General features: G+C 34.4%; 1 protein-coding gene across 1 annotated transcript in view; it reads right to left on the minus strand.

Annotated features, from left to right (window-relative positions):
* LOC137652314 (uncharacterized) overlaps positions 1–15,000 on the minus strand; it is a 557,194-nt gene that overhangs the window by 9,474 nt on the left and 532,720 nt on the right. Inside the window, exons 5-8 of the mRNA XM_068385641.1 lie at positions 13,585–13,697; positions 10,356–10,434; positions 8,463–8,599; positions 4,439–4,591 (exon numbers count right to left, since the gene is read on the minus strand). Coding sequence (XP_068241742.1) covers positions 4,439–4,591; positions 8,463–8,599; positions 10,356–10,434; positions 13,585–13,697 — 482 coding nt within the window. The remainder of the gene's footprint in view (positions 1–4,438; positions 4,592–8,462; positions 8,600–10,355; positions 10,435–13,584; positions 13,698–15,000) is intronic.

Genomic DNA, 15,000 nt, shown 5'->3' on the forward strand with positions numbered 1-15,000 from the left:
CCGCCATATTCTTTCACTGCTTCGTCTTTAATTCCATAATGTGCCCTTCCTCCCTATAGTCCTACCAGCCTTCCATCAATAATTTTCCCCGGAACGCTCACTCACTTTATCAAATTTTCTTTTTCAACCCTTTACTTGCAGCGTCCTCGCCGAACTCCCTCCAACCCTACATGTACTAAAACCCGCCCAAGCAGCTGATGTTACACATAAAAAAAAAAAAAGTGTTTTCTTGGAAACTCCTTTCCCCCAACTCCAGTGAAATGTCAAATCATTCATTAAGCTATTTTCTTTAGTTCCCTCTCTCTTCAATCATTAGCTCCTCCTAAGCACCCTTTTATCTGATATTTGCTCATTTATTACATCCCCTTCTTATGTCACTTTTAATCTTTGTCCCTCCCCCTCATTGTCTCGTGGCCTTTATCTCGTTCTGTTTTGATGTCATAATTTTCTACTCTTTCTTTGTAGTTCATTTCATTATTACAATCCATCAGCTGTCTTTCCATATTCCACAATTTGCATTTTTCGTTAATCAGTCTAGATCATTTATCCCTATTCCTTCATTACCGATTTTGTGGGCAAAATGTCTAAGAGGGGGTTTATCATTACCATTTTCATGTTATTATTATCATCATTATATAAATCACCATTATAATTAGTTTGAATACCTTTAGTAGTATGACCAATAGAAAACAAACTGTTTAGAAGGAACCACACAAATAACATTGAGAGAAAAATTAAAGCTCAGAGATGGAGCGCTTTATGACCTACAATAAAATGTATCTACGTGCATAAATTATGTTTCTTAGCTTTCCGAAACTTTTAGTCTTTTACAACATAACATTTACGGTTTATAAAAATGTATTTTGGATAAGAATGTGTTCCGTAGTAAGTATGTTTTCGAAATTAGGTTATAGTCACGTTACAGTTACATCATTATTAAAAGTTGACCTACTGGAGGTATATGCCCCATTGACGTAATTAAATACTTTCAATAAAATAAAAGTTATCTCAGCTTAGTACGAAAAATACCTGATCACTAGTTCTTATATTCTCAAAACTTAGTAGAGGTAATGGAAAAAAAAAAAAAAAGTCTTGTTGGATGGCAGAGGATAATAAATAAACGTTCAGTACACCAATTTAGGAGAATCACATATTCAGTAACGACATAAGATCTAGCGTGCTACGTGTTAAGTTTTTGTTTCAGGCAAGACATAAGCCCTTATTTTTCTTCTATCACATTTATAGCAAGCATAAGATAGCCTTCCTGTACATAGCAGTATACACCGCTATTACTATGAGCATGATCAACGTTTTATTTGTCTTCTTGAGGCGTGGTCAACATTTGCCTCTCTCTCAAAAAAAAAGTAAAATAACGGATATGTGTAGAAGGATACAATAGAATCCCTATCATGTATCTGTGTACATAAATAAATTAAGCCTCGCCAAATATTGAAAGTGTAGGTATTTCAAAAGCGATTTGTTTGCAACTCCACCAGTATTAAAATATGTCAGCGCTTTTGTGTATGGGTAATATTTTTCCATTTGAAGACCAATTTCACAAGGAGATTGTTTGTTTTGTATCCAACATCCTGATGATTGTTTATTCATTTCGCTTATGCTCCCCTACTGCCGGCTTTCTCCCGTTTCAGTGTTGACACAGCGAAATGAATTAAGGTTACAGCAGTTCATTTAGTCATTGTGTACGAGGATTGTTTTACTAGTGTCTGTGTGTCTGTTTCAGTTGTTTTTAGTGTGTTTGCAGAGGCCTCTGGTGAGATGAAGGTGTGCATTTTTGTTTGCCTTCAAACTCAGAACTTATACTTACCTGTATGAAAAGTAAACAGAGATGTGATGGTGTTGGTCAGGCGAGGAAGAGTGGTTCTCTTGTGTTTGGGAATTTCTACGTCTTTCTTTTCAGCTCGTCTTTGTTTTCTCTAGTCGCAATATTACCCTGGTGTTTATTCTTACATGTTACTGGTTTGTGTTAATCAACAAAGTCCCCCCCTCTCTCTCTCTCTCTCTCTCTCTCTCTCTCTCTCTCTCTCTCTCTCTCTCTCTCTCTCTCTCTCTCTCCTATCATGCTATGCTGTTACAAATCGATAGACAATGAAAATGGAGGAAGCGGGCAAAGAATATGGCTAAGAGACCCGGAGAAGCGTAAATTAATTGTGAAAGAAAATAGGAAAAAGTATAACCAAAGGATGATTTCAATGTACAAAATGTAAATGTATGACATATGGTAACCTTATCAGGGAAATACGTATCAGTTGGTTACTCAATTGTCAGAGGTCACAAACAGTGTTTAGAACACCATACGACTAGTATTCTACTTCTAAGAAGACCGGCTAAAACCCGGAGGGTAAGACATGTTATGGAATCATATTTTCTATTGTGCTAAGGCACAATTTATATATATACAGTTTATATATATATATATATATATATATATATATATATATATATATATATATATATATATATATATATATATATATATGGGTGAGTGTATGTTTGCGGATATGTATGACTATGGAAGGGTGTTGACGTATCGCAATAGGATACTAAAATGTTTTAGTCGATGGAAGGACCTTGCAAACTGTTGGAAGCTGTTGAAAGTGTGCCTGTGGTGAGCAAACACTGCAACGATGCAGCATTTTCTGCTTAAATGGTTTTGCATCTCAATTGGCTCTTCTTCTTTTTCTCCCTCTCAGGGCAGCAATTGAGGGTCTGAGGGCAATTCAACTCTGGTATCTTTCGCTCCTCGTCTCTTCTGCATTCCCAACTCCTCACGTCTCTCACCTCCTCCTCGATTTTTCGTGAGGAGCGATTTGCTTTTTGGTTTACATTTTTCACTAGTTAGGCATTTCAATGCATTAATTTTATTTTTTTTTTCTAAGGTGCTTAACCGTATGATGGATATATATGAAAATATTTATCAACAATACTTAAATATTATGGCACCTCAAGATAATCTAGGGTTTCGTTTATCGTATATTTCCTCCCTAAGGAGATTTTCCTCGATATTGAAGACTCTAGACATTTTACATTTTTGCTTTCGACCTGAAAATACCTATATTTTCCGTAAGGCCATATCCTCTTTCTATCTGCCGCAACTATTTGTATTTGAAACTTCTCTTTGACGTCAACCACAGGATCATTCACAGGACCCGGATGTGATAAGAATTGGGGGATGAAAGCAGGGCCAGCTGTTCCTTCAGCCTCCCCCCCCCCCCAAACCCTCCCGTGCTTTCACTCTAGACTCTGCCTGTATTTCTCTCTTCCATTTTCCCCAGAAACTATCTTCGTTAAATATTTCACTATTGTCTATTGAATCGATGCTGTTACGGGTTTATGCCCATGTAGATCTATTCACAATGTATAATGTATACACACCTATGTTTATATATATATATATATATATATATATATATATATATATATATATATATATATACATATATATATATATATATATATATATATATATATATATATATATATATATATATATATATATATATATATATATATATATATATATATATATATATATAAGACAACACCAATAAATTCACACGGTTTTAATCCAATGCAGGACAAAGACCTCATACATGTTAATTCATATCTGCGGTTTGACCAGTTTTTATCATCACGTTGGGAATGCGTATTGGTAATGATGGAAAATTTACGTCTGATGGCTCACAACAGAGTAACCTAATAGGGGCAACCATTTCACCACGTTAAGGTAGCCTATCTCTACTCATAATCTTTTGCCCTCTCAGAAAGTTGAAACTCTTCTGTTTTTATTTTGGAATAACGCCATTAACGCGGAAACCCCCCCCCCCCCCCTCCTCAACTCCAGATGCTTCCGGTTTAAGTCTTCTAACATGTAAATGATTCACTAACTGGGTCAACGTGCATATATTGTTATTTACTCAAATGTTTCTAAATTCTATTCGCTTCCACCAGAGAGCGAATCCAGGTCTCTTACTTTTTGACACAAGGTAAGGGTCAAGATGGTCTATATATTAATATTTTAGCTAATATTTTAAGATTTCAATTAACATAAATTTATTAAAATACCAAAATATCAATTGTAACTTAAAGAAGACATAATAATTGTATGTGTTGAAAAGAAACATCTTAAAGTATATCCAACATAACTTTAAATTATTCTGACATATATCTGCTTTTGCTTACAATGTTTCACCGTATCAGCCGTAATATATAGATTTTTCCCCCAACCATTTTGCATTTTATTTTCCTTGCTTACTCTCTCAGCTCCCTTCCTAAACCAACTCTAACAGCTATTTCTCATAGGCAAGTATCCTTGCCATCTAACGTCATCCGGCCATTCCTTCTCCTCCATAAAGCTTGAATGACCTCCAGCCTCCTCCCGACCGCTGCCAAAGTAACTTGTTCCCCTAAGCCCACTTACCAGCTGACGTCGGTTCCACTACAAAGACTGTGGTAGTGGCTTGCACTCTGCCGAGTTTATCCAGACTATTAGCCTCTGCGTCAGGGATAGAGCGTCCTTGAGCTACTATCAGTCTTTCGGGCCGGCCTTCACATCTCTCAGTTTCACAGGATCCTGTGGAGGCGAAAAAAAAGCATTAGGCTTATGAAAAGTGAAATGAGTTTTATAAAACTTAGCTTTAACATTATTACTTTCATGCAAATTTAAATCACTTATAATCTTTTAGAGAAAACCAAACAGAAAAGCAGAGGTTATTAGCTTACATTACACAAAAAACTTAGCAAAACAAAAAGCTGAACATAAATGAAACTGGATTAACGCCTGCCAGAGAAAAAAATTATAAGGTACAATGACTGATCAAATTAGTTCCATTTACTTTTTTCACAACATGTATAATAAAATTTACAGTAATAAAAAAAAATAAAACAAATACAAAAACTGTCAGGCTGAGTTTATTGAATTGGGACATGTGTGACAATTTGAAACATACGCCAGAATTCGGGGGTTTGAATATATCTTTTTTAATGTTCTGTTTACATCTGCACTAGTTTTTAAGCAACCGATAAAGATGATGTTACGTGGAACATAGTATCAAATGTACCAGTTAATAAACATAAATAACACCATCAAAAGCCGCCAGGAAATTCAAAAACGGAAAAAAATATTTAAGAAACTTGGCGTCATGCGAGACACGTTATAAAGTCTCCAGCTTTCTTTGAGAAGCGCATTTAAGAGGACGCTGGCGCAAGCAGAGTCAATAGCATGTTGCTCAAGGCAGAAGTCGAGAGAGAGAGAGAGAGAGAGAGAGAGAGAGAGAGAGAGAGAGAGAGCCCGGTGAAGGACAATGGGAAAAGGGACCCTGAAAAGCGCAACGGAGGCAAAGTGGACCGACGACAAGGATCATGGAGCGAGTACAAAGAGCCGCCTTGGGTTCCAGCTCAAAAACATTTGCCTAAAAGGCCATGGAAAAGCGTGTAGGCTTTTTCGCACCTTGTGATCCAGTAGTGATATGAGAGAGAGAGAGAGAGAGAGAGAGAGAGAGAGAGAGAGAGAGAGAGAGAGAGAGAGAGAGAGAGGAAAATATTCTAAGCTTAAGCCATTGAATGAAATGATGTTAATATGAAAAATCAAATATTAGTTTTGTTTTATTCGGATATATTTGAGGAATATTATATCTAATCCTAAACTATATATAACAACCGAGTACAAAAAACAAGTGCAAATTTACAATTTACATTTGGCAGCAACAACGAAATTAAACACCCCATTATATGCAGGACGTGGTTTTTTTTTCTATAATTAGTAGGCTCTCTCCTATGTGATAAGGCGCTAGGAAATATTAAAAGCAATCAGTTTCTTTTTTTATAGATTAGAGCAACGTTTCGGTTTTTCATAAGAATGACATGAATTTAAATTGTTGTTGCTAGATATAGAAATTATAATGGCTGTAATAGTAATAATAATCTACTATTTGTGCTTTATATTCCTTCAATGCCATTCCTTTATAAAGATTATTGCCTCTCGAGTGTTCTTTGCAGGACATTTCAGGCCGATATGTATCGGACTTTGGTCGAAATCCCGCACACTCAACAACGCATATTCTGTTTTGGATTGACAAAAAAAAAAAAAAAAATGTTTACACATTAGTGTAAATTTATTCAATAAAAATAACTAGCCCACTTCCAAATTTAAATAGTATGACAAGATATTTTTGGAATAAAAGATTGGTAACAATATGTGAAGGATCAAATTACATAAACAAAACTATTCAAATATAAAGATGCAAAAGCCTCTTTTTTGTCTGCATTAGGAAACGAAGCTCTGACAGGAATTGGCCTGAGAGATGGATGGTATGCGGCAGAGAGAGAGAAAGTATGGAAACTTGGGCTGGATATTCCTGATGTCTGCACTCAGATTATGCAGTACTGTCAAGTAGTCAAATGAGAAGACGGCTGTGTCTAATCCAGAGAGAGAGAGAGAGAGAGAGAGAGAGAGAGAGAGAGAGAGTGTGTGTGTGTGTGTGTGTGTGTATTTTAAACATACAGGTAGCCTATACTGAATAAGCAAGTGTAGTGTATATAATGTGAAAGTCAGACTGGCAGACAGAGAAAGACGCTTTTATGAACTCCAGTAAGCATTTTATATGTAAGCAATCACAATGCATAATGTGTGTGAGAGAGAGAGAGAGAGAGAGAGAGAGAGAGAGAGAGAGAGAGAGAGAGAGAGAGACTGCAATTGAGATGGGTCGATCTTAACACCAAATATATATGTAATGTTTACAAACGAAAATATGTAGCATATGAATAGGGATTAAAAAATGAAATAAAAACAAAACATAAAGAAGTGTTATTGGGAATGGAGAAAATCAATCAAACCATATTTAAATTATTTAATAAAAGGAAGACCTGACAATTTGTCTTCACATTTTTATATTGATATTAAATCATATATTCTATCTTTTGCGCAAAAATAACTTTTTAATTGAAAATTTAATCACTTAATCAAATAGATGTATTTCTTTAAGAGGTATAATATGTTGATATCATTCAATACACAAATGGAAATGAAAAAAATACGCTTCTCTTTTTACAATGGGCTAACAATGATATAGCAAAAATTAAAGTTAAGCTGTGATACATAAAATGCTACGAGTGTTGAGGCAGCATTTCTTTAGTTTTTATCAGTGTTGAAAAAAAAAACGTCAACAAAATATGTTTTAGATGAAAATGAAGAAATATAAAAAATATATATATGAGGAATATACATAATTGAATAGTATATAGAAGACCAGAAAATATTCTGTATAAGAAGCATAATCATAACAGAGATATATTCATACAACTCAATATCCCAGATAGAGGCAAACAATGTCAATAAAGGTTGGGTAAGAAAAAGAAATCATTTCGCGGAAACGAAACCAAACAGTCGTAGAAAAATAAGTAAAATAACAAAAGCGCTGCGAAGATTTACGAGTGCGGGTTCGGTTGGAATGGAAGAGGCATTGTTGAATTGTATACCATCCCTGATAATTCTCTCTTGCCACGCGGCAATGGTTGGTAAGGAAGTTTCGTTGTTAACCTAAATCTTTTCGCAATTTATGGCCATCACGATCATTTTTCAAATGTCGCTCTATCCTCCCTCTCCCGGAAAAAAGGGGAAAACAAACACTTTATTACAGTGAGGCCGAAAAGCTGTGGACTAGGAAACCATAATGTATATCTGAGAGAGAGAGAGAGAGAGAGAGAGAGAGAGAGAGAGAGAGAGAGAGAGAGAGAGACTCCTTTTGCAAACCGCATAGGGAAACACTGGTATAATTCTATAATGTTAATGATTTCACAGATTTTAACAAATCCTTATTATATCAGAAACATATTTATAACTGTATATACACATACCAATATATGTATATATATATATATATATATATATATATATATATATATATATATATATATATATATATATATATATATATATATATATATATATATATATATATATATATATATATATATATATATATATATATATATATATATATATATATATATATATATATATATATATATATATATATATATATATATATATATGTGTGTGTGTGTGTGCGTATGTGTGTGTGTTTGTATGTATTACATACACAGATGCACAGATATATATATATATATATATATATATATATATATATATATATATATATATATATATATATATATATATATATATATATATATATATATATATATATATATATATCCTTTAACAAAGGTTCTGTATACAGAACCTTGCCTTTTTTGGTAACTGGTATATATTCACACACTGCTGGGGGACGGAGTCTAGTGTTGGCAGCGCGTCAGACACACTGCGAACTACGGGAGATGAAAGAGTACAACCAGAGCGAGAAACATAAAACAATTACGAAGTCCATCAACCCATGAAACTGAATAAAATGAACGCGGCCGAATCAGGTCGAGGGTCAAATTACCTTGGCAGATGAGCACATCACACTGGAAATGAACACGGTTTGTACTAGGGAACTTGAACATGTTGTTCAGAACAGCTTCGGCAGTCCCTGCGGTGTCGTTGTATACGAACTGTGTTATGAGGTTTCCTTGGGGACACCTGGGGAGGAAGAGAAATGGCATGAGATAATAATAATAAAAAGTGCTTAACAAAATGATCGTCTGTTTACGTTACCATAGGTTTGCAATGTTAACAAAGCATTTAAGATCTGATTTTATCAATTCATTTTTGTTATACTAACATGTACCTATTGAAATTATATTTTGACACATGATCTCTTTATTTTGGTTCTTAATTATGAAACTTTTCAACTTAAAAAAAATGGATGAATTCACGTTTCTTTACTAAATGTATCATATTAAATGCTAAAGATATTGAATTCTTGTTGTGACTTAAAAGATTAATTGATAAGTCAATCAAATAAATCAATATATGAAAGAACAACACGTCAAGGTTTATGTCTTAATTCTCTAAATTTATTATATCAAAGTAAGATCTTGAAAAAAAAAAAAATACAATATATACTAGTTTCTGGCACTGAAACACCACCAGACACGATAGATATCAGTCTTGTGGGATAGAGGAGGGTGAAGTTGTCGGATTTCGGGTAACTCAAGTGGAAATACAATCCTATAAAAAGGAAGATTTATAATTTTCCTTTATCCTCTGAGTCTGTGCAAGAGACACAACAATAATTAAAGTTTTGACCGTCCATTGCCTTTAATTGGTACCAGTTGAGGTAAAGTATTTTTGTGTGTGAAATATTGTGACCAAAAACGAGTGCAATACCCGAAATGGTGAGTTTTCCAAACCCCAGATCTGCTCAGTTCATGTAACTCACTCGGATACGATTCTAATTGAGAATGATGAGAAAGAATCCGGCCTCCATATCCGCAGTTGTTTGTCGACGGCCAAAAGGGCAAAACGATTAATCATCCACAAACGTCAATTTGCTGATGGATAATGACACTAATCAATTCCTTTGGCGAATGAAATAAATAAAAGGGCTTCTATTATTGTTTTGTATTGCTGCCATCATTTATGCTGTTGATTTTCTGTCAAGCGTGATTGATTTATCTGTTGGGGTTGGGAATAACAGAACCAATGAAATTCATTCGTTAAAAGTATGCATATACGTGAGCGTATGAACACTTAACACAAGTACACACATATGTGCACGTGCGCGTACATGTGGTTTTAAGTGTACCTGTACACTTGTGTGTTTAAGAAAGGGCTTCGTGTTATTTTTAACTTGAAGTCTCTTATCAATGATTTCACAATAATCATTGGCCTAAGAATATAACGAGAAAAAGATAATGATCACTTTTCATATCATAAAAGACACCGAGAATATCAATGTAAGTAAAATACTTTTACGTTCTCTTCCGAGTTCTTCAATGATGTTGAGGAAACAAATAGATCGAAAGTAAGGGAATAAATAAATCACGAAGCTTTATAATGAGAGGCCTCGTTATCCCTGACAAATCTCGCGTTTCCTTACGAGAAAGCGAAACACGAAGGAAGGTTAATCACCCAAAGAAACGTCCATAAACATGACATTAGGATAGAGATCGTTTATTTTGGGAATGAAGCTGGAAAAATTGATTGGATCATTATTAATGGGCATTTGAGCGTCATCCATATAGATAATTAAGAAGGAAATTTACTGAAAACTTGACATTCACGTAATAATTTTTTTTTTCTTTTTTTTTTTTTTTAGGTAACCAGCCTCCAAATAAAAGCATTGAAATATGGCTCACCGTTAAACATAAATATTTTTGTAATATTTATCTAACATTGATATAAATGGCTAAAAATAGAAACACTGCTGAAAAATGAAAGAAGAAAACGTTACCCTCTGTCATCGGTGAGTGGCACTGTGTCATTTGGTTCTCCGAAACTGAAGCAATTCATGACTCGCATTTTGTAATCCTCTGTAATAATCATAAAAGAAATTAATGGTGACCCTAATAAAATAATCTGCTTCTGGGTAATTATTCCAGAGGGCATTATCATTGAACAGACAAAGAAAATAAAATAATTATTATTCTAAAGGTATTTCACTAAAGATTTAAAGTATTTCAAAGGTAATATAATTTCTGCAAAGACACCTAATGATTAAAACATGAAGAACCATTAAGTTAACCAGAAAATACATTGTGAATCTGCAATTATCATTCTAATAGTAATATTTTTATTAAATCATTTTCAGTAAGAACTCCATCTCATCTGTAAATCAGATGTACCTTGCCTTGCTGTGGCATATTATTTCTAAATCTCCCCATTACTATTCTTAAGTTTATGTATCTAATTTTATTTTTCTATATTCATGTATTCTTATATTTTCTATCTACTCACATTTGCTGGAGAAAGTTTACGTCAAGTGTTTCTGTTTTATATTGCTAAAACATAATGTCATTAAGGAAAACACCGTATCCATGAATTCCCGTATTCCTAGACCAGACTTTCATACCAACAAATACGCTTTAAATTAAACAATGACCAAATTTAGATGAAACACAGAAGATTATCTAGTTTCTCGTAATTCCTCATTACGCACAAAGATTTAAGTAGCAAGGACGAAACAAAGGAGCGGAATCCTTTTGAATATTAAAGTTGATTTTCTCTTGTAAACACTAATTATTCTCCAACAAGCAAAGAATATGTCGAATGAAAAGTACATTATTACCCACGGCACCAGTTGCACGCCTGTGAGAGAGAGAGAGAGAGAGAGAGAGAGAGAGAGAGAGAGAGAGAGAGAGAGAGAGAGAGAGAGAGACTGGTGTTACTCCACATTTATATCAAAGTGCGAAAATCGGTTAATCTCGAACGAAACCAGTTGCAAGTGGCTGGTCCCAAACACTCATAATTAATATCGGCCCCTAATGCAGGGAGGACGCGTGATTAATGGTCATTTAACTCGGGCTCGAACACTCGTACAGTAATGCCTTCAAGTTGCGTCATCCATCCAGAGTCATCCATTCAGGAGGATGAATTATGCAATTCCGGACTTTATCCTCACAATGTAATTAATGGTTCAGCGACACAGGTAAGTCTTGGTTTTATCATTACTCATGGCAAAATGGGAGACGAAACGGGGATATCAGAGCAATGCGAATGTATTTAGAATTGCTCGTGTTATTGAATATGAGAGCTGAAATCCTTTTTTTTTTTTTCTTCTTCTTTTTTTTGGATTTAATGATGCGCTTTTGAGTATCAAAAATGCACGATTGAACGTTTCTGTGATGTAAAATGGGGTAGGCAAGGGGAAGGGGGGTTATCATTAGTGTTTCTCTTTTTTTATTGAGCCTTTTACATCAACTATGATATTAAACAAATTCACTATCTAACAATAACATGTAATCTTTATTTAATTTTGCATGATAAATGGAGATTCACTGTACATTTTAAAATTTTCCTTAAATATGACTCAATAGGAAGATGGAATTTATCAATAAATGCTTTTTGGTTTTCTTCTATTTTGATACTTATTAACATAAAAACATTTCGTAATGAAAGTAAAACAGTTGTTTAATCAATTCGAGCAGTTAAATTAATCAAAGAAAGACACTACCACGTGATGCCTCCGGCATGTAATTAGAATGGCCAATCGGAAACTGCGATCTAAAAGTGAAAAAAAAGACAGGTGAAAAAAATCGGGCCGACATTTCGGTTAAACACAATGATAGCTCAGGAATAGGTCATTTGAGAGCATTAATTAACCTGCTTTTGTTGCAGTGAGTGAAAGTCGGAATCCTTTCGCATTTTGCTCTCTCTCTCTCTCTCTCTCTCTCTCTCTCTCTCTCTCTCTCTCTCTCTCTCTCTCTCTCTCTCTCTCTCATGCGTGTGTGTTTCTATTTTAATATTAGATATTTTCGTAGTTTCACATTAACAATTTCTTTGGTTAGGTTGATGTAATGCACACAAAAACAAACAAACACACAAACATACACACATATACACACACACATATATATATATATATATATATATATATATATATATATATATATATATATATATATATATATATATGTGTGTGTGTGTGTGTGTGTGTGTGTGTGCGTGTGTGGATGTGTTTCTTTGTATGTATGTATGTATGTATGTATGTATGAAGTTGCAGGCGTGTGCATGTGCATCTATCTACTCAACTCGTAGCACGTATTTATTGCGTGTGAATGTATTTATCTAACGATTGATTTAAAAGCAGAAAATTCATTCTTAAAACGCAATTAACTGCACAGCAGTATAGCCAATGTAGACAACAAAGCAGCCGGACACGTAATTATTTCCCAAAGAACGAAGAAATGCAACAGCAAATTTTTGAAAGATAAGAACTGGCGACAAACACATTATCCGAATTGTGTTTTTAAGTCGTTCGGTTGCTTTTCTTTGTGCAAGAGTTGTAATGATATTTTTTACTTTCTTTTATCATTTCCAGGGGCTCATTATTTTCGTTCTCTATCCTTGAAATAAACTTTTGTCTCCTTAATTCCTCCCAATGTATTCAATTATACATTATTCTAATGTCATCCCAACACCATGAAGGAAAACTATCTAAAATTTCATCTTGCTCTTGACATTATAAGGATTTTATATTCTGTTCAAGATTAGGTCCTTTGAGACACCAAGCATTATTGTGTCGAGGATTAAAGCTTAGGTACATATTGCATCATGGTGATGAACAAAAGATATAATTTATATCCTTGCACAAAATCAAGTTTATACTTTGGGCCCTTTATCATTACGTTACACATTTTCATAATGCATTAAACCTTTTCGTTAAAGCCCCATCTCTCTCTCTCTCTCTCTCTCTCTCTCTCCTCTCTCTCTCTCTCTCTCTCTCTCTCTCTCTCTCTCTCTCTCTCGGTAACTTAATTACATTACGCTTTTAAGATGACTATATGGGCAATGAAATACAAAGTTTAACGTTAATCATATACCACACCCAAAATACACGAACCTTAAAATAACACGAACCTACAGTGAGAGAAATGCTATTCAATTACTTGAAACCTATTTCATAAACCAACAATGTCTAGTAATTAGAATAACACAATTCTAAGAAAGTACAAGCCACTTACTATCTGGGCGGGAAATATCTGCTTGCAATATATACTTTCTGTCGAATATGGCTTCCTTCGTCTTCTTGTGTTCCATATCAAGTAACTTTAGATTCACAAAGCTGGATTCATTCCTGAAACAGTAAATTTCGTAGTTAACACAAGATTTGCCGTATTCCTATTTTTTTCGAAGGCTTATAAAGAAAAAAAATAGTAACATACTCGATTAATCTAACATTAACAAGAAATCTTTCAAATCCTTGAATAGACAATATTAGATAAAAAAAACTTGGTGCTATATTTTCATTTCTTTTTAACTATTAATTCCTTATCTGTATAAATATCTCTTGAAAACTCTATACAGCCAGTTTTTAAGTGATATATACTGTACAGAGGACCCATAGCTCAAAGATATCACACACTTTTCAGATTTTGGTGATGCAATAACTACACGAGTTAACTGTAACAAGCTGTTTACACGTTGCAAATAACGAAGGTAGAAGGGCAGTAGCACAGGCAAAAGCAATTGCAATGGATAAGCTCTATGAGAACTTAGACAGCTTTAGACCAAAAAGAACACACAAGTTAGCAAAAAGCAGAGATAAATCATCAGAGGTTCTAACACATAGACAGATCAAGGACAAAATTGGGCACTTTTATCAAAAGAGGAAAGCATAATAGCTAGATGGAAGGAGTACTTTGAAGAATTGCTAAATGAAGAAAACCCCAGAACAATAATAAGAGATGGAAACCTTCATGGCAGAATATCAGCAGAGAAGAGGTTAAGAAGGCACTAGATAAAATGAAGAAGGGGAAACCAGTTCTGCCTGATGGAATACTAGCCGAAGTGTGGAAGTGTTTAGGAGAGGAAGGCATAGACATCCTGTGGGATTTAATGAGTAAGATTTATCACTAAGATATGTGGAGAAATAGCCAAATGGTCCCGATCTACAAAGGGAATGGTGATGTGCAGAAGAGTGGGAACTACAGAGGTATCAAGCTCATATCACATACAATAAAAATATATGAGAGGATTATCGAAGGAAGACTGAGAATGAAAACCACAATTTGTGAAGAACAGTTTGATTTTATGCCAGGAAAGAGCACAGTTGGTGCAATATTTGCACTAAGGCAGTCAATAGAGAAATGTAGAGATAAACAGAAAGGACTGAATCTAGTGTTTATTGATATGGAAAAAGCGTATGATAGGGTACCTAGTGTGGTGATTGAGAGAGAAAAAAGTTTCTTAATAATATGACGGAATCCTGAAAGATAATGCAACCACACAAGTAAGAACCAATGTTGGAACTAGAGAATTTTAAGGTGAAAGTTGGTCTCCACCAGGGTTCAGCTCTTAATCCCTACGTGTTTGATTTTATGATTGGTGCTATAACATCGGAAGTTAGAGAAGAGGTGCCTTGGAGTGCAATATTTGCT

Source organism: Palaemon carinicauda, chromosome 13 (assembly GCF_036898095.1).
Source record: "Palaemon carinicauda isolate YSFRI2023 chromosome 13, ASM3689809v2, whole genome shotgun sequence".
Taxonomy (NCBI): domain Eukaryota; kingdom Metazoa; phylum Arthropoda; class Malacostraca; order Decapoda; family Palaemonidae; genus Palaemon; species Palaemon carinicauda.